The following is a 20,954-nucleotide window of genomic DNA, read 5'->3' on the forward strand; positions in this document are numbered from 1 at the left end:
AGTTTCAGGCCTGGACTTGAGACTGATCATGGAATCCAAACAGAAGCAGCCTTGTATTGCTGGCACGCTAACTTGGATTAATATTATATATGAAAGACAGCCATTTGGTTTTATTCTTAATCAAAATGTTTAGGAATTATGTAAAAATACCAAAAGCTTAGACAAGATGGATCTGAAGAGACCAAAGGCAAACTGAGAATCCGGACTCTCTCTTCTCCGAATCCAAGTCCTATGGGTGTTGAAATATAAAATCCTGCAAGATAATGCGCACATTTTAGTCAATACAGAATTACTGTTTTTTTTCAAAATGAGAATTTTTACATTAAAAATAATGCTGTTAATATCAAGCACAGACAGTGCTGCATGACTGGGAAGATTCCTGACACAATAAATGTGAATGATTATCCCAAGTTATATTCGTCAGTCAACAACACAGCTTTTAAGCTTTTTAGACACTCCTCAGAACTAGACATGAAATGGGAAACTAGCCTTTTTGAAACCAGTGGTAGATTTGCCTTTTATTTAGTGAAGACAGCAATTCACCTGACTGATTTCTACTTAGTTTATAAAAAGGTATCATAGAATCATAGAATGGTTGGAGTTGGAAGGGATATTAAAGATCATCTAGTTCCAAACCCACTGGCCTGGGCAGGGACACCTCCCACTAGATTAGCATGCTCAAAGCCCCATCAACCTGGCCTTGAACGCTTCATGTTTTCCTGTTTGACTCTGCTTGTGATTTCGCAGAAGAATTTCCTGACATTTTTATGATTTTTATCCACATAATAATGGGAAATATGGGTTGTGTGTTGGGGGGAGTGAGACAATGACTACACGAATATTTTATAGCAAGGGGAAGCATTATAAACAAGAAAAATACGTTATTTGGGGAAACTGAGTTTTCAACCTTTTCTGTGTTAATTCCTTGCAGCTGGGAACTTGGACTTCTTGCTGCCATATAGAAATATAATGCTACAGAAGCATTGTGATTTGTCACAACAAAAGCAAAATTAGGTAGAGTTAAAAGTCCTGAAATACAATTCTTGCTTTATTGAAATCGTATCTGTAATCTTAGATTTTATTCTATCTACCTACCTACCTACCTTCATAATACATACATAAGTAAATATTATATTCATAGAATCTACAAATAAATATAAATATAATTAAATAATTTAAATTATATATACTATATTCTGCTATTTATACTTCTAGATTAGCTAGCTTTTTCATGTGGGAGGTTAAAGTACCCGAAAATTAGTCTGAAATCTGAATCAGGCCTTTAATTTCCTGTGTTGATTTAGAAAGCATGCATTAAAATTTACATGGTGTCTAGCTTTAAGAAAATGAGCACAGCATTCTTTTTCAGAAAAAGTCTTCATATAGTCAAATGACAGTTCTTTGTCTTTGTTTCATTGATTATCTGAGCATTCAGAATCAGTTGTTGAGTATGTACTAAGTTTTTTGCTTTTCAAGAGCAGCAAAACAAAAATACACTGTTGCACTGAACGTATCTAATAGCTAGGTATTAATGACGCAGCTCACATTTTTAGTTTAAATGCAGGTTGTATAAATTTGAATATTCAATATAAAAGCAACATTACATATAGCAACATTACATATGTCAGCTTAGATGTAGCACAGTGAAGCAGAGAGCACCTGAAATAAATTAGCATTTTCAAGAGAGTTAGAAATCACTGTCAAGTGTTTTATTAAACAAATGTTATATTCTTTTATCTGATTTGTATTCTAGGAGTTGAGTGGGAAGATAAAACAGTGTTTTGAAGATTGTTTAGAAAATGTGCATTTACTCAGAGAGGTGAATAATTTCTACCCAATAACGTGCTGAATAAGATTTTTCTTTTCCTGAGAGTAACTTCTGCTAGAATAATTTGCACTTTTTCCAGTTATTTGTCACTGAATAAGTTCTGTGTAAGTCTTGCATAGAATACATATAACCATCGCAAAATCCAAATTATGTTAATTATTTTTAGCTGGACTGACAGATCAACTGAGAGATTGTTTGGTTTCCTGTTGAAGCAGAAAAAAAATTTTGGTGTGTAATTCTGGGATAGGCATTCGTGATACACATTCAAAATCTGGTTACTATCAGTATTGCCTCTTTAATTAAAACTCACATTTGATATGATCACTCTTCCGATTAAGTTCTTTTGCTATAGCAGTTGCTGGAGCATTTGTGTGTTTTGCACACATGTTGAAAATTAGTGTGTTTAGCGTGTGATTCTAACTGGGGAAACAGGTGCCCTGCAGGTCAACTTTATGTTAAATCAAAATTATCCTGTGACAACCGTGAGGATGTCACCAGTAGATAGGGATGAAATAGAAGTGATTTCCCTAAAATGTAAATATACTTTTTTTTTCCCCTTAGCATAAACATGCAGTTATTTGACTTATGACACTGTTGCATTATAGAAATTCCTTTCTCAGACAAGGCACTTTGTTATATTAATAGCATTGAAACTTTTAAATACCTCACACTTCAATCACTTTATATATTCCTTTATTTCTTCTTTTTGTTATGGTATATTTCCACAAGATGGCAATCAGTAGCATAAAATGTTTCATCTGGTAGCCCTGACTCATTTTTATGGCAGAATAAAATTACAACCCAATAATACCACTGCGAAGAATACATTGTACAGTGGTACGATATAAGCTAAATCAAGCTTTTCCTTTAATCTGTAAGCACCCTGTATTTGATCTTACCTGAAATGTTGCCAAATGTATGATCAAAATCAGGACCACTCATAAAGGGGAAGGTAGGGCCCTGAACTCTCTCCCAGTCTGAATCGTCATCTAAATCCTGTATCCAGTAACAAAATCCGTCTTCGAAAGTGCAATTGACTTTCTCATAATCTGTGAATAAGAATTTAGAGTAAATAAAAATGACAGAGATGTTAAGTATTTTCTCAGAATTACATAAGAATGAGTGATGAACAATGTAAATTTTTGAATATTTGGGGTATTTGGATATTGAATATTGCATTTGGAATATTTGAATGTTGAATATATATGGAGCCCACAGTGACTCAAATTCCTCTTCTATGCAGTGCAATGTAATTACTCAAATAAATGTGTCATTTGTACTTGTTAACAAAACACCATCATTGAAGGTAGCCGTACTCTTGCACTCATTCATCAACCTTCTTTTTTGATCCTTCACCAGTAGTGTGGTGGGATAAACAGAGAGGATCCCTTGCGTTACTAACACTAAGGGCTACCCTGCTCTTTTTCTCTTTTTCTCTTTTTTTTTTTTTTTTTTTCTTTTGCCAAGGCCTGGATTGCTTCAGCTGAAAGGGCTCACCACCAGCGCTGAACGCTCAGAAGATAAGTGCGGTGCTCCATGCATCAGGGATGCCACTTGCCTTGTCCTTCTCTTTTGCTCCTTCTTTGCTCACATCCTCATCACTTTTCTTCCCATGTCATTTAACTCAGTGTCTTTTCATGGTGCCTTGAAGTGCAGGTCAGTCCCCAGTGAGGGCTTCCACACGGCAAGAGTTTTCTGGCACTCTGGTTGCTTCTTGCAGCACATCCCTTCCCAGTCACATACCCTATTCACATCCTGCTCAAAAATTTATCAGCTTAAGAAGCCTCCACTTGTCCAATCTGCATCTGAATTTTTTTCCAACTACTAAAGATCAGCAGTGCATGAGGTGTATTGCTGCATTTTGTTGTCGCTGTAGATTTACTGCGTCTGGTCTTTTTCAGTCTTGTTGTAATCAATGATTTGATCTTTAAAATAGTATGCAATTTCTCAAAGTGGATCTAGATAGTGAACTGAAGCCAGAAAATACCGCTTCCCTTGTCATCTCTATTTTGTCAAGCTGAAAATATAGTTTCACCAAACTTTCAGGATAACAAACACAAACACACACACAAAAGAACACTTACTGTTTAGTTCACTTGCATTAAATGTAGTGTACGTTGCATTAAAGCCATTGTAATTTTCAGAATAATCAGTTATAAACTGTGCTGTAGCCTCGTGAGAAAAAATGTAAATTGTCTCAGGATTAGATCCTGACAGAGAAGCTGAGAACAAATAAAGAATAATATAGTCAGAGAGAAAAAACATTAAAATCCCCAGTGCTGTCACAAAAATACAGTGGATTAGCTTTTTGAGTCTTAAAGAATGCTTTCCCTCTTGTACTATGATCTGGCCTACAATAGCTTCAAAACCCTGAAGGCATTTAGCTGTTTGGCTGATATATAAGTATTCTGCATGTCCCATCTCTTATATTCATCAATATGGATATCAGCTAGTGGAGAAATGTCTCTCATAGTACACATATTCAACACTATAATCTTCATATTCATGTTTATTATGCTGTAAATGTTCTCAAAATTTACACATATGGACTCTGAAACTCTGGAATCATAGTATTGATTATGTATTTTTGTTATATATACTTACTCTTACAGTTTAATAATTAGCACATACACTTACAGATTATCAAAGAGTAAGGGAACTGTGAAATTACACAGGAATTTAATTTTGTGATGTATGCGTTAAGGATACATATAGCACAGGAGCAACTGCAATGTTTCGAAAAGTGACTGGACAGGGTGCAAGATAATCTCATCTAGGCTACCTTTTCCACGAGCAGCTGGGCCAGATGATCCTTCAAGGTCCCTTCCAACCTGGGCAGTTCTAGGGTTCTACAGTACAACGTATCTAAATTTTGACTTTACACTCTAAATTAATTTAAATTCACTCATATAAATTCCATATGTGTGAAATGAAAGGATCAATACAAGCCATCATACAGTGAAATAGTTGCTCTTCCATCTAAAGCTGATATGTTGCCAGGCAACAACAGTTAGACTACTGACTGTATTCAGGATTAAGAAAATCCTGAATTCCTCACTGTTCTGTGAAAGTTTTTGCCTCTGCTTTTTCTCTTCTGAAGTTCTTGCTCAATTTTGCACAGATGGAGAGACTTTGCTTTTCTGAGGAGGAACTATTTACCTACTTGTAATCCTGTATATTTGAAACAGTGCCAAATTATTAAGGAAAGACAATGGGCATCATCTATAATACTTTTAATTAGATATGTGTTATGTTCCTTCCTCCTTCTCAGGTTCTTTTACTTACTTAAGAGGAGAGTCTTAATCTGGAAGTATCTTTTAGTCTTTCTTTCCTCTACATTTGTTATTTCCAATACCTGGAAATCTACCCCTCAATCTGCAAAATTTTAGGCAATCCACAGAAGGACGGTCTTTAACATTGTCTTTATGCCTTTGTGGTATCCCCACAGCAGTCCTTAAAAGCATGCAAGTTAATGACTGCTGCAGAGAATATTATTGATGCAATCTCTCACTTCTAAATTGAAATTCCAAAGGGGGGTCAAATTCAAAGCAGTACTGAAAGGGTAGAATTTCTCCATTCTTTATTTTATGAGTCTTTTACTACTACTTATTCTCATTCTCTCCTTGCTTCCAAAAATGAGGATAAATAATAATATATCTTTCTGACTTATCTCTATGTATTTGTCTTCAAATATATGTATTCCACCACTGATGGAATTCAGCTGGATAGACTGAGTCTTGTGAAAAATGGGCAAAATCCCAGTTTTTCCAGAATAGAATACAGAGACAGAGATAAGGTACCATCAATATTTCAAGGTCTGAGGAAAACAACACAATGCTTGTAATGAATTTCAGGGAGTATCATAGTACTTCTCCCAACAGTTTCTGTGTAGATGTTTCATTTTATGTTGCTGTGTGTGATGTTACAGGATCTTCTGACAACATATTTCCAATGAAACTGGGACCCAACAAAACCATAGCTCTGGCCAAGTTATTAGATTGTTCAAATTGAATCTTAAAAAGAAGAGTAGCGATTTCTTTGTATATTAGGGAAGCATTTATCTGGTCACTTTGTAAGAGTAAATATGCATATCAAGATCAATTGTCTAACAAGGTAGCTTTACACAGGTGCATTCTTACACTTAAACATATGCATGCAACTTTTTTCACTTCAAACCACTTGTTTTACCACTTAAATTTTATTAATGGAAAAGTAATATTAGCTGAAAGATAACCTTACCTCTTAAAATCTTGTTTTGTCCTATACCTTCAAAAATATCTAAGTTGTCCGCATATTGTTGTGTATCAAAAGAAGGGAAGTTCAGTTTAATGGATAGCCCTTGAGGCACTCTAAGAGAACAAGAGAAAAATAAACCTCAAAACTGAAAGTCATGTTCTAGTTACCTTTTTTTGACTGTAGTAAATTCATCGTGTGCTTGAATGATGTTGAGAAACAATGCGAAATTACATGAATCAAGATTATTAATCAAGGTGACCTATTTGCCTAACTTCTAGTTTGTAAAACTACCAAAGGAATAAGGCATAAACCTTTTGTAACAGTTCAAGTACTCCTTTATTCACTGAAGTTAAATATATTTTAGGAACTGAACCTTTTAAACTCTAAAATGATATTCAGCTGAAAAGTTTTTTATGGTTTGTTTGTTTGTTTGTTTTTTCCCTCTGTATCTCATTAATTTAAAATTACTTTTTAATACATGTTACTAATAGATAACATCTCACTGCTCAGGAAGACTTCCTGAAGTCAGAGGTACGGTATCATGGGATCAACATGAATAGCAAGATATCAAAATCTGTCTCCTGAAAGTCCAAAATAATGCCTCTTATGCCAAAATCAGGATCTGCATGAAGATTTGAGGATCTCAAACCCACTGTTTGGGAACATGTTATCAAACCTAACCATCACCCAGTAAGTTTAACAAGAAAATTATCTTTAACTAAAGTGCAAAAATTGCTGGGTTTTATTTTGCCACTGTTATGTTCTTTCAGTAATCTGTATTTAAGTAGTTTTCCCATTGCCTTTCCACTGAACATATATGGTAGTCCAAATTCTAAAACGCTACGATCACAATGAGCTTAGCTTCCTATACCACTATTTTTTGTTTTCTGGAATTGAGAGACCCAATGAAGATAGCTTTTCAACAGCACTTATCAGTACTAATTACCAGAGAAGCGTGAAGTACTTGAATATTTGCATTTGATTCCTTTTTTGTTGTAATATATTTCTCCATAGAAAAAAAATCCTTGGTTTGAAAAGAGTAAAACATACAGTTGAAAGGTAATCTTTCAGGGAAATATTGAGCATACTGCTTTTACTTTTAAAAGGAAAGGAAATTACGTCTTCATTTGGGGAGGAATTAAAAGAGACGAAAATGTAAAAGCTTTCCCAAAAGGTGACGGGGAAATCTTTCTAGACGTAGACAGGCAGAAGAGAAATCAAATCATGGATGTATTACAGGGTGACTTTTAACACATTTTTATAGGGAAAATAAAAATAATTGGACAAAATGTCTCTCATTGGTTACTGGAAAACTCAAAAGGTTCCCTCATAGAAAAAATTCTGTTCAAAAGGGAGACAAAGTTTGAGTACCACATTGAATTTTTCAGGCCTTTAATGTCAGTGTTGCTATATATTTTTAAAGCAGATAACTGGAAAATAAAACTAGATGGTTGTTTTTGTCATTGGTCAATCTGTAATTACAGAGATCTGCAGCACCTGTACTATATTATTTGCAATTGCTTATGATTCTTTCAAAAATTAAGCTTTTGTTAGCTATGTGCCTGGTACAGATGTCTACCTAATACAATGCTTCTTGCAGCTACAGCAGCATTTGAAGCAAAACTAACAGCTTAGGAGAAAGTAGTGCACTTGAGACATAATTATTTATCATGCTCAAATTCTGCAACATAGTGAACTGAGGAGCAACTCAGGCTTACACTGTGAAGGATACAATCTTGTGCTTTTCCTGGGATACGCCTATAGTTTAAAAACAGGTGTAGCCAGTAATTATCAGTGAATAGTATTGCTGAAGATGAGAAGGAACAAATGTACTAAAAAGAAGGAAATCCATGCCTTTTTCCACAATTGTCAAGGTGAAGACAAAAGTCCTGAACAAATTCATATGCTAGCACTTTCAAAGGAGCCTTGGGAATAAGCAGTCCAAATCTTATCCAATTTTAAATGCATTTCCTTAATCTCCTTTGAAACTCTTCTACCAAATTAATACTCAGAATCAAAGAATGGCCATTATTGCAAAGCCATAATAAAAATTACTGCCTTTCAAAGCAGTAACTTCTGAACTGGCAGCCATTCTAGAGATTTTTAAGACCTTCCAACTTGCAATCATCTGACTTATTTTAGATGTGTACTTTAGGATGAGATTTATCACATACTGTGCCTGTCTTTTTTTCTCCCTGTCCTATGAGTGGACCTAGAGTGTCAAATAGCTGTCCCTCCCTGTAGGTGTGTATCCTTGATTAAACAAATTCCACTATTTTTGCCTAGGGCTTAAAAGGCATTTTGTGCTATTATGTCAAATGATACTCATACACTTTTAAAAGATATTCCTAAATGACTTAGACCACAAGTGTTAGCTTGCAGATGAAATGTGTACCGGTAAATGACAAGGGAATTTTTGAAAATTCCATCTGTTAGTGACAGTTATATCATATAAACCCATTACCTGAAGACTGGTATTTACTGTAATACTTTAAAACAAATATCTTGCAATTATTTTGAGTGACGTGATTTATTTTGACCTTAAAATATGTTCCTGTGCATGCATATAATACACAAAATTTCTCAAAAACATACCTAAGAATTTTTGTAAGTGGGAAAATTATTGATATAGTTATGGGTTTCAGGCATGCAAGTTTTTAAAGAAAATTTACATAAATACAAAGGAGAAAATGGTATTACATACTTTCGACACTGGGATATTTCGGAATACAAGCAAATGGCACAAGGTTGATGAGCAAGAAAAAATATCAACTCGTAATCAAAAAATGTTAGGTAGAAAATTATTGGAAAATGGCTTACAGTATAATCCATTGGCAAACGATATTTGCATTATATGGTTTTGGATAATTCATAGAGTGAAAAAACCCAGAGGAATCAGTCAACATAAATTTTCCATCACAAACTGTAGCTGTAAAGACATAATGAAGAACATTTGTCAAAATGCTATTTGAAAAGCAGAAGCAGAGCCAAAATGAGGGTGACCTTAGATATTGGTTTACATGGATTACCTTGGCAATGCTTTGTAAGCAACAATGGGAAGACAAGGTATAACACACTACCAACTTACTCCCAGTTCTATTTCCTATGACTATTTGATCTCAAAGTAATATATGAGAAGAAAAGCAATACAGATGAAATTAGAGACAATCCAATTATCCAAACTAGTCCAATGCAATCCAAATAATTCAAATCCAACAGTTGGATTCAACTAATCCACCTCTCTCTCTTTCATTTTATTTTATACATTCGTAAGGAAATAGAAGCTTGCCCTAACAGTTATTATCTACAGCTACTTTAATTCAGGAAACTGTGTTTGCACTACCAGAAACAATTTGATATCATGTGAATAGAAGCAAGAAGGGATACGGTTGATTATCGCTGTCTCTGCTTTTATGAGCTTCCTAGTTCCTCACTTTATATATTACTAAGTACTGAAAGAGACAAGTGGATATCCCAAGTTTCCTGCCAGCTATCGAATTCATTCATCAGAGGTAAATGTCATCTATCATCATAGATCTTTTCAAAAAGTTTTTATTAGTTTTGTTTCCTTGGTGCTGCTATTCCATTCTATGCATGTTCTTCAGTTTAAAAATTGGTTATTTAAAAGGAAAAAAAAAAGGTATTTTTTAAGCCTCAGCAAGACTGGAAATGCTAATTCACCCAGAGTTATTTTATTGCAGCAGACACTGAAGCATTGTTAAAGCTTTTGCTGTATCTCTTGAGCATTATGTTAAAAATCCGTCTGATGTTTTTTCTTCAGTTTTTCAGAAAGTATCATAGGGCTTTTGAATAAGGATAAAATCACTACCATATGTGATTATGTGGAGAGGTAAGGACAAGTTCATCAATTTGAGGCAGATAATCAAAAATTAGATCGAGCTTTTCACTAACATCAGAAATGAAATCATACCTCTAATGACTCTCCAAATTATGAATAATCAATCATATTGAAAATTAAATGGAAATTTTATTGAGCGTAGTCCTCCTCTGGGAAATTATATATAAAATGATAAGTCAGGGCTCCTTTCTGACTACCACTGTAGCAAACACAACATAAAAATTAAGCTTTGTTTCAGTCAGGCTCAGGCATGCATTGTTAATAAAGACCTTGCAGAATGAACTTCACTAATGATGATATGTCTAATGCATGAGCTGAAATAGAAACATATTCCCCTTTGCAATCTTCATGGCCTTTGAGAGGAAAACAGAATTTTTGACACACAGAGAAAAATGGTCCATGAGAGTTACTATTCTATATAGCCTTTTTATCAGGATAGGTCACAGCTTTAGAGCTGGGTATTGATATAGAAGTAATTTTTCTGTCCATTTAAATTGATGTGTTTCCTGTCCTTACCAATGGGCTAATATTTACAACCATTCCCCATTGAGAAGAATAAAGTCAGTATGAGAAGAAGGAAAGTGCCAAGCTTATTATTAATGAAGTGTGCAAAAAAGCGGTACTGTTAACAAGCGGTTAGCAAGACACACCCTGATCTAAAAAGGGGTTTATAGCATTGGCAGTAGTAAAAAGAGACATAGCATATTGTTCTAATAAAATTAATGACAAAAATTTGCTCTTGTCAACAATTCATTTCTGTTTTTCTCATTTCCCTTTTTTGTTGTTTCTTCTTATCTTTTAAGAGATGGTGAGGAACTTGAAACAGGACAGAAAGAGTCAGGCAAAAGTCCCTGGGTTGCTCATCCATAGCCTTGCAATAGTCAGTGCTTAATATCTTGGGAATGAGCAGAAGAAAGCTGGGACTGCTCCTATTTTCCTGAAGAACCTCCCAGTGCTTCCTCATTGCAGGGAGGAGGCAGCTGTGGTCAAAGGTGAGCAGGGTCACAGAAGTCATTACATTTCTGCCTCCTCCTGGAGCACTCAGAAAAGCCTCAGTTGTTCTCTTTATGTGACAGGAGACATCTTTTGTAGAAGCCACTTTCACAGCTTCCCCAACATGCATCTTTCTGTCCATTTCTATTTACTTATGTTGCATACAGGGCACATTAGGAGGGCTTAATCCTGTTATTCTTGAATTGAAGGGAGAAGCTCCCCAAACTGGTCAGATCAAGTCCACTTATTTCACTTGACAGAACCCTTCTCTGCCGAGGGTAGTACATTATTTCCTGGCCAACATATGATTAATCTCTCCCAGTACTGTAGTGATGCTGTGAGGTAGGTAATCACAAAATGTTAGTCTAGACATAATAACTGCAAAAATATTCTGCAGAAAGAAACACCTCCTTGGATCAGCCTCCAGTCTCCCTTTCCTTACACTTACGTGCTACATGGCTGCTTTTCAGCAATGCCAGCCATTATTAATAGATGCTGTTCAGACTTTCGCTCTAGGGACCCTTTCATTGAAATTGTTAACTGCACTTTTGCAATGCCTGTTGTTGCTGCACTGCATTGCAGAGCCAGAAAGGAACCTTTCAAGATAATTTTAATCAATAAAACCAAAACACTACCGTGTTCAGCTGCCTGAATCTCTGCTGAGAATCTCAGATTTTACTGAATTCTGTCTAATGCAGGAAGAGACTATTACAATTCACCCTTGTATCCTATACTTTAAAATCACTAACATTCTACAATCAGAAGTACCAGAGGGAATAATAATGAGGGTGAAAAAACAAACCAAGTTATTTAAAGGGCAGCAAATCCATTGTGTGCAAGAGCACTTGTAGCACGAATTATGAATTGGCTGTTTATCTCATTGTGAAACTCTGAAGCACTTCCGAAAATCTAGACAATTTTAGCTTTTTTATGACTGTATTAAGTTACTCTAGGGATGGGACATAAGTGAAAAAATCAGAGGTGGAAAAATTGGCAGGTATCCCAAACATGCATATGGCTTATTGCCACTCATTCCACTGGTTTTGCAAAGTCTGTTAGGAAACCTAAATATATAAATTTAGAAAAGCTCCGAGTTTAGGATGGAAAGGTTTAAGACTGAAAATGTAACATAAGAGCCATGGAGCAACAATTTGTCCTCCAGCCAGAATTGTATTTCTGTAGGGTTATGAGCTGAAACTGCTAAACTAATGGTAGCTGAAAGGCACCAGTGAAGATGAACAGGGGCAATTCATCCAGCTCCTGAAGTGGACTGTAACTGTAGCTAGTTTCTTTATGACATTCTCTCTATTTTTACTTGTATGCGCGTTCCCGAAATTTTCAGCTCAGTTGTCCATATTTTTTAGTGACTGTTAGAATGCTGATTAAGAAATAATTTCCTCAGTTAAAAAGGAGTAGTGCATTCACAACTTATGTTTGGTAGAGATTTAGGGAGAGATGCAAATCAGATCCAAAAGCCAGGTGCATAAGAGGCTATGCCACAGCTGAAAAACTCTACCCAAGCACTGTTCATAACTTAAACCACTGTGTAGCCTCCAGGGCACAGCTTAGTCATGTCTACATAACTTTGACTGCAAGCAGGTGAGCTTATTTTCACTTGTATGTACCAATGTATGAATACCAATTAAATTCTGTCCTATATAACGAATCTAATTGTAATATATTTAATAAAATGTGAGCAAAACTTGTAAACTCAGACCTAATCATCATAGTAACTAAAAAGCATTCATTTTGATGAGATGTATAATACTACTTTTTAACTATAAGGATCTGCACTTTTTATTTATCTATATCTAAAATAAAATAAAATTAAGAAAAATAAACAAATACCCCAAATAAAATCCATATCTCAAAACAACAGTATGATGGTAGAAATGAATTACTGCAAAACTCTTTGGGATTGTGCTACCTTAATGCTTGCAGTTGAACAAAGATCTAGCTGAGGCTACTTCAGGACCTTCTGATTTCCTCAATGGTAGGGGGACCTGCTCGAAGCCCATCATTGCTATGATCTAGTTGGATGCAGCTGTTATGCTAAACAGACATTTGGATGTGTTTCAGTGGATATTCTACTGAAGTATTTTGATGGATATTTTCCCAAAAAAGTTCAGCTAAGTCTCCCTTCTGAGTTGGCTGCACTCAGAAAAATGCAGGTATTGTGCAGGTCTGCAATTCACCCTTTTTTAGCTGCAGAAAATTCCACTTCTGGCAGGAGGGGTCAGCATGTCACCAGCCTTCAGAATCAGGCTTGCAGATTCTTTAGAAACAATTGGTCTTTTACTTGCTTGTTTGTCTTTAAACCAGAGCCCAGCATTTTACACGTTTCTGAAAGCTCAGACCAAACTGCCCCCACCATTGTTCTCAGGAAAGCTCAGAAGCCTGTTCTCACAGCAGATGGGAAATAAGCTTTCCAGATTTCTAGCACTAAATTCTATATCTAAAACCCAAACAAAACACTCAGGGAGTTAATTCCTCCAACTTTTTCTAGAACATTTGCAAAGTTCTCACTGCAAGAAAGCTTTACAGACTTTTAACTGAGAGCTGAGACTGTGAAGGGCAATGCAGACATTAACACACATGCCTCCCCACCAAAAAGCTGCACACACACTTTGGTAAGCAGCAACGCAGTCAGACTCCTTGGTGCAATTTCACAGCGTTCACCGCTACACGGAAGAATGGCTGCTCTGCACAAGAAGGTGCTCAGGCAAACTAGGCAGTCTGGGGCCCTCAACATAAGAAAGACATGGACCTGTTGGACTGAGTCCAGAGGAGGGCCACAAAAATGATCAGAGGGCTGGAGAACCTCTCCTATGAAGACAGGCTGAGAGTTGGGGTTCTTCAGCCTGGAGAAGAGAAGGGTCTGGGGAGACCTTATAGCAGCCTCCCAGTACCTAAAGGGGGCCTACGGAAAAGGTGGAGAGGGACTCTTTATCAGGGAGTGAAGTGATAGGACGAGGGGTAATGGTTTTAAATTGAAAGAGGGGAAATTTAGCTTAGATATTAGGAAGAAATTCTTTATGCTAATGAACAGTGGAACAGGTTGCCCAGAGAAGTTGTGGATGCCCCATCCCTGGAAGTGTTCAAGGCCAGGTTGGATGGGGCTTTGAGCAGCCTGGTCTAGTGGGAGATGTCCCTTCCCATGGCAGCGGGATTGGAACTAGATGGATCTTTAAGGTCCATTTCAACTCTAACCATTCTATGATTCAATGATTCTATAAAGGCAAATAAACTCACTGGCACTGAAGGATATAAACTTTTTCTGTTAAAAACCAATGAGGTTTCAGGTTTGCAAGATTTTTCACAGAATCACAGAAGGGTTGATGTTGGAAAGGACCTCTGGAGGTCATCTGGTACAACCACCTGCTCAAGCACCTAGAGCCAGTGGCCCAGATATTCACATCATCATCTTGCATCTCTCACTGCGGTGCCAGCAACTCAAACATCTGTGTCAGTCCTAGAGACACTCCCATTCCCTAGTGCTTGGTGTAGTGAGATTGCAGGTGGGCGACCAACAAACAGAGTAGAGTCCTTGCCAGGGCTCCATCCTGCCATGGCAGTAGTCACACTCACCTGTCCTGGCTGCAAAATGCTGACACTGCCCACCCCCTCTCCTCCCCATGACCCATCTAAGTTTCTGGATGTACAGTATCAATATGTCTGAGTGTAGATAGTAACCTGAGAAAAGCTGTTTGTAGTGTTTTGTATGCTGATATTCTTAACGCTGGAATCAAGAGAGAAACATCTCTTCTGACTCCAAACATGCCATTAGGTAGCTTCTGATAATAGGTAATGTGACTTTATATCTATATAGTGTCATAATTTCAATTTATTTGGAAAGAACAATATTTGATATTGCTGGCACACAACTTCTATATTATTTTGTAATTTACATTATATTTATTTATATTAATAATATTTATATAGTAAACAATATTTTCTGCATTATTTTATATTTATATTACATAGCCAGAATGTAATTTTTCTTCATTATTTATTAAGCATATTCTACATTAACGAGAATTTTAAAGAAAATTCTTTCCATTTACAGGATAAAGATTATAAAAATCATTCTTTTTATTATTTTTAGTAGAATTGATTTGGACTTCACTATGCAGTTTGTTGCCTATAAGCAATTTACAAACTACTGACAGGTTTAAATATGTTTCAAAAGACTGATTTACAGGGGTTTACAGTCTTACCACATCTTTCTTCAGATTCATCTGAACCATCTGGGCAGTTCAAGACTCCATCACAAAATAAATCTTTTCTAATGCAGGTTACACCATCATCACAAAGTTCAGCAGGTGGCGAACACTCAGCTGAAATAATAAGGACAACAGCAATAACAGCACAGCAGTAATGCAGTTTCACTACAAAAGAAAATTGACTTACCTCTGGTTACTCCAGCACAAATCAAATCAACCACTCTATTGTGTTTTACAAAACTGCATTTTTAGAAGCCTGGAATGAAATATCACATACTGAAAAAGATAATTTTGGCACAGAATGAAGGAAGTTCTCAGAAGTGACTTATTTTTTGAAACTAAACTTGAAATAGGTCTGGAAGAAAATTTCCATGAATTCCCATTTCCTTCTTATACCCAAATAAACTACTTTATGCAATATAATAAATGACATTTTCCAATTTCTTACACTTGAATAACATGAGAAAACTGTACTTCGGTTAAAATAATAGTAAAAAATCTCTGGTTTTAGTTGAACACAATTTAATTTAATTTCTTCAGCTTCAACACATCACAATGTTCCAGTTCATCATGCTAAAGAATCTCATTTTTTAACCAGCATATCTTGAAAACAAAGCCTTTAAGACTGGATTTTGACATACCAGGAATATCAGAAACCCTATTCTTTTCAGATTTGCAAAATAAATTTATAAGTTAAGAGCAAATTTCCGCAAAAAGAATACATGGTAAGATCCTTAAAATTGTGGAATCTCACTAATAGTATATTCCTAGAGCATAAATGGTCATCCACTGCAAACATTCTCTCTTAGTCTTTAGACGGTTTTGGTCTTAGACATCTGTAGAATTTAAGTAGGTCCCATTAAAGTGAACAAAATCATGGGGCTAACGTAAGCTTTGGATAACTACTAATTTCAAAATTCTTGAAAATGTCATTAAATTCTATGGAAACTGTTCACCTAGCACTATCCACATAGTTTTTTGCTTCAGTAAATTCTTACTAGAAAAGGTCAAAACTTTTTATGCAAGAGGGAAAAATATTAATTTCTAAAACTGATCTTGCAGCCTCTAACCATTATTGCTTGATTTAGTTTTCATAAAAGTGTTAGTTCTGTAATCAGATTAAGTAAATGCTTGTATGATATTATACTGTATGATACCAGAGTAAGTGACAGACCAAAATTGGTTTGGATGTACTGAAGCATTTCAAAGTGCTTTACAAAACACCTTCAGTGCTAGCAATACAGTGTAAAGCAACAGAGCTGCCATTTTCTAGCCTGTTGGTAACTGAAGCAAAACAAACATACTTTAGTCAAGCATTGGAGGTGATACAGTGCCAATGAATGAATTGCCATAGATGAGCAGAGATGGAACTGTACATTCTACACCCAGAACAAAACCCCAACCAATAATCTAGGAATATGTTTTGCACAAGTCCAATATGCAAGAAAACATTGCTTACATATGACATGATCAAATCTACTTTTATTCTTGAGCTCAGAAAACTAAACATCATTGCCACCTACTGGATATAGAGAAATTAACATTTTCTAGTAAAACATTTTGACCTTTTTTTTTTTTTTTGAAACAGCAAATTACCCTAAGTTGCAATGTGATTGCTATACTCAACCAAAAAATGGCAGGAAATACATCAGGCCCATTTTAAAATGTCGTATGTATTTTATCATTTAATTAGGCCAGGGAGGTTTTCAAAGATTCAAACAGCTTTGGCTTTTGGTCCATTGGAAGTCATGCAGGAGTTTAGGAACAGGTTTGTTTTTTTGGTTTTTTGGTTTTTTTTTTCAAAAAGCCCCAAGAAATAATAGGAAGTAAAAATGAGCAGTTAGTATGAGTGTCAATATACACATCAACATACACAACACATATTCCAGTTTCGTAAAACGTAGAATCTTAGAAGTCCCTTCTCTTTGAGGAAGTCTTCTCAGTCAAATCAAAGGTAAACCTGCATATCATGCATTTATAGGAATGGGATACGAGAACTGAATGATGTGAGAAGAGGATGTACGCAAACAGCATAATTCTAACATCTCAGACTGTTTCATATAACCTCCCTGCTCCTCCCCATATAGAGCTACCTACCTGCAGTTGTTGAAGACTTGTTTGTGGTGAGTTGTCCTGAACCTGGGCAAACACAACCCAAGGTTAGAACTCTACTTCTTGCTCTCTGGGAGCGCCTCTGCAGCTGCTCAGTCAGAACTAAGCATCAACTAGTTTGCTCTTATGAGATCTGCATTATTTGCTGTATCCCCAAACCCCAGTTTAGGTAATGATATGGTAACGCCAGCTTGAGTGGCTTGATCCTGAAGGTCAAATGTCATAATAAACATGAGAAAATTAATGTGGAACCCAAGTGAGTTTTAAATGTCATTCTTTTAGATCTAGTCATATGCTTTTCAATAAACTGCAAAAGACATTTGGTGGTTTTTTATTTCCACTAAAATAACAACAATGCTTTCTTAAAAGTTCTGACCTGAAGTTGGTATCAAGGAGCTTGTAATTAGACTCACGGGATCTGTTGAAACACAAGTTGTGCCAATTTTAATATCAGTACTGAAATGTATATGTGCATTTTCTTATAAATAACATTGCTCAACAAATCGGTTATCACAGTGTGAGGAGAGGAGCCTCAAACCTGTCTAGTATTTGTATATTTACATACAGGCATATGTACATACCTGTGTGTATACATATTCATACTTGAACAAATGACTGGGTACAGAAGTGGATTTGTATTAATGATAGTAGACTGCAAAACACTCTGGAAAAATGGAATGCTTATTCACGACTGCTCCAATACAACTTCCTACTTAGTGGTGCTTTTAATATTCATCTTCACACTGAGGATGCCTCTGGCATTTCCAGCTCCTAAATAGTCTTTTTTTTTTCCCCCCTCTTTCAATTTGCATTAGCATGCCTGCTTACTATTTTAACTTACTACATGAAGACTCAAATATGTGAGTAGGACGATGATGTCCTCAGGTGAAAAGATCCCCTTGTCACTACAGTTAATTGATCCTCTCCCTTAATTAATGAGATGAAGGGTTAGAAGAAATAAAGCGAGAGATGTAGTAAGGCCTTCTCTATAGTTTCCCATCTGCCAGTTTTGCTGACAGAAGCTGCTGATCATTGGCCATCTCAGACTTACTTTTATTAGCTATTCCTGCTCTCCCAGACCTACTAGTGCACAAACTTGCATAAGGACTTCCTAACAATTTTCTATCAAAACATGCTGATTTAGCACAGACCCTTAAACTAAGTTAAGCCATTTTTCAATAAGCGGGTTACAGAGCGCTCTACGTCAGTAAATTTAAGGACACAGTTCCACTGGCAGATAGAGAGCGCAGCAGAAGGTGCAGGGAGGGTGCCGCTGGATGCACTGTTCTCGCACAACTGCATTCAGAGAAGGAAGCGTCATTCATAGCTTCACAGCAGTCTCCAAAGTCTTATATACATATGTATCTACCTGTATATCTCTCTCTATATCTTCTAAAGGACTGTTATTTTGGAAGGAACGAAATATTCAAAAACCTAAGTCATGGATGCATGCATGAGCAGGCAGTTCTTATAAAACAGTTATTCGGAAGCTCTATCTTGGAAATTGTTGAAAATACTGTGTTTGTTTCAGGCACCCACAAAAGTGTATGCACAAGCTGACAGCAAAAACCATGCAAGTAAATGCACAGGACAGTGACAGAGGCATCAGTGGTATAAGCACGAATTACAAATGTTCAATTACTGGTCAATCTCACAGAAGTAACACCTGAGGTGGACAAAGCTGTGTTTAGGCTCAACAGAGCCAAACCCCAGCATTGAGCAGGAATAAACATACCACTTATGGTAAAATTTGGGTATAACATGGACTTTGGACTGAAACAGAAAGAGCAAGGAAGCTGTGGTAGCAAGCATACAAAAATGACTCCAAGCAGACCTAAGAGCAAGAGGGAAGGAATCCACACCAGGAAGATGATGACTTTTCCAGCCCGGGATGCTGAAAACTTCCAACTCCTTTCCTCATTTCTCTGACACCTCCCTCCTGCCTCCCAATTCCTTCTTGAGGATGATTAGCATTAAAATAGCAAGCCAGAGGAAGGGACAGATAGCAGAAAATTTGTATGTTAGCAGTTTTAATTGTATCATTGGGAATAAGCTGTAGGACTATACATGTTAGCAGGCCTGCAAATGGACAAATAATAATTCTTTCACCATTATGGCTGTAATTAGACTATCAATAAATACATGGCTTCTTTGTGCATAGGTGTATTTCTTTAGCTTGCATAAATTGCACAAAGCTTCTAGTCTGGTAACCTGCCCTGGAGAATTTGCACATGCTAATTTGTATGTAGTATGTGATAACACCACCTGCATCTACTGCTACAAAGCATCTACTGTATTATTTGTCTGTCTGATTGACTTTTGGCTAGTTTGTACTCAGTGAAAATGTGAGACCAAGGAATTGTGTCTGCTCATACCCTATCATCGTAAGACTTCCAGTGATAGTGGAATGAAAGTCTACCAACATTGCTCAGTATATCAGTAACCACAGCATGAGAGTATGACCCCAGCCTCATCTACCTGTTTAAATCTGTGAAAACTTCAGCTTGTGACTCAGCTGGTTGACAGAGACTCAGCTTTTGTTTTGATGACCTACTGAAACTCTTAGAGCTTTCGTAGAGACTTGAGATGACTGGTTTTGCAACTGGTCAGAAAAGATGAAGGGCGGCTAACTACCACTGAATGGACTGTAGCAGTCAAACCCTAACTACAGCCAAGGCAGCTTTACTAAGTTATATCAGCTGAATAGCAAGTCTTATGTTTCTTCGTGTTGTGTTGATAACAAAAAATAGTTTCTGATTTATGAAAGATACTGACCTGACGAAGTTAAAGGCATCATTGTAGTAAGATTTTCAGTGGCCGCTGGAAGAAAGCAAGTTCATTACAAACCCCTTTTATAGCACAGTATCTACTTTTATACAACACAGACAAAGAAAGGCTAAACAAAAAATAAAATCAGCTCTGACTATTTCTCTTTGACTTACTAGCAGTGTCTTGCTTCCCTCCATTTGACCATCTCACCCTGTTCCCAGCCTTTTCTGAAACTCTATAATCTTCCTAAAGAGGAAAGGTCTGTATTAATCCCTTTAAGTCCTCAGTCCTTATTGATTGTCTTGCAGCATATAAAATATCTTCATCTGGGAAATCTCCGTCTTGACACTTTCTATTCTGTGGAGCTTTTCAGAGCACCTGTGTCTTACAGAATGGTATTTAGATTGGATATATAAGTTAAAATTAACCTGGGATAATTTGCAATAAAGTAAATTACTTTTAATCACTGAAAACTGTTATTTCAAGCAAGTCACACCCATGTCATAGTTCCCTCCCTCTCTGAAATAATAATAGTACTTCTCTTGCAGAACATACTGAGATACAGGATGCAAAAGTACCATATATGATTATGATTGTTGATTAGTTACAGTTGTTATGTTATTGAAGCACTCCTGATGGAACAGATAGATGATATCTCATGAGAAAAGAAGCATTTTAATGATGCACAGCAAGAAAAGTTTGACTTTTTCAAAGTTCATCTATAGATATACAACCTTTTAAAAAGGTCTTCATCATTTTCTTCGGTGGCATTTTTGAAGTATAATGAGCAATCACTTTCCACAGTGATGTGCAGTTATTTAGAACAACTTTTTATATGTAGCGCAAGTAGTAAAGAGAAATAAAGATGTCAAGACTCCGAACTTAGCCTTTGAATATCTGAAGTACTTAGCAAAAAACGCACTTTTTAGAATAG

General features: G+C 36.3%; 1 protein-coding gene across 1 annotated transcript in view; it reads right to left on the reverse strand.

Moving 5' to 3' along the window:
* The window catches only part of TMPRSS15 (transmembrane serine protease 15), a 59,228-nt gene that overhangs the window by 31,032 nt on the left and 7,242 nt on the right, over positions 1-20,954 (reverse strand). Inside the window, 9 exon segments of the mRNA XM_074572556.1 lie at positions 151-253; positions 2,728-2,877; positions 3,913-4,050; positions 6,068-6,177; positions 8,885-8,993; positions 15,134-15,253; positions 17,237-17,333; positions 17,665-17,669; positions 20,027-20,071. Coding sequence (XP_074428657.1) covers positions 151-253; positions 2,728-2,877; positions 3,913-4,050; positions 6,068-6,177; positions 8,885-8,993; positions 15,134-15,253; positions 17,237-17,333; positions 17,665-17,669; positions 20,027-20,071 — 877 coding nt within the window.

The sequence above is a fragment of the Larus michahellis genome, chromosome 1 (genome assembly GCF_964199755.1).
Source record: "Larus michahellis chromosome 1, bLarMic1.1, whole genome shotgun sequence".
NCBI classification, from domain to species: domain Eukaryota; kingdom Metazoa; phylum Chordata; class Aves; order Charadriiformes; family Laridae; genus Larus; species Larus michahellis.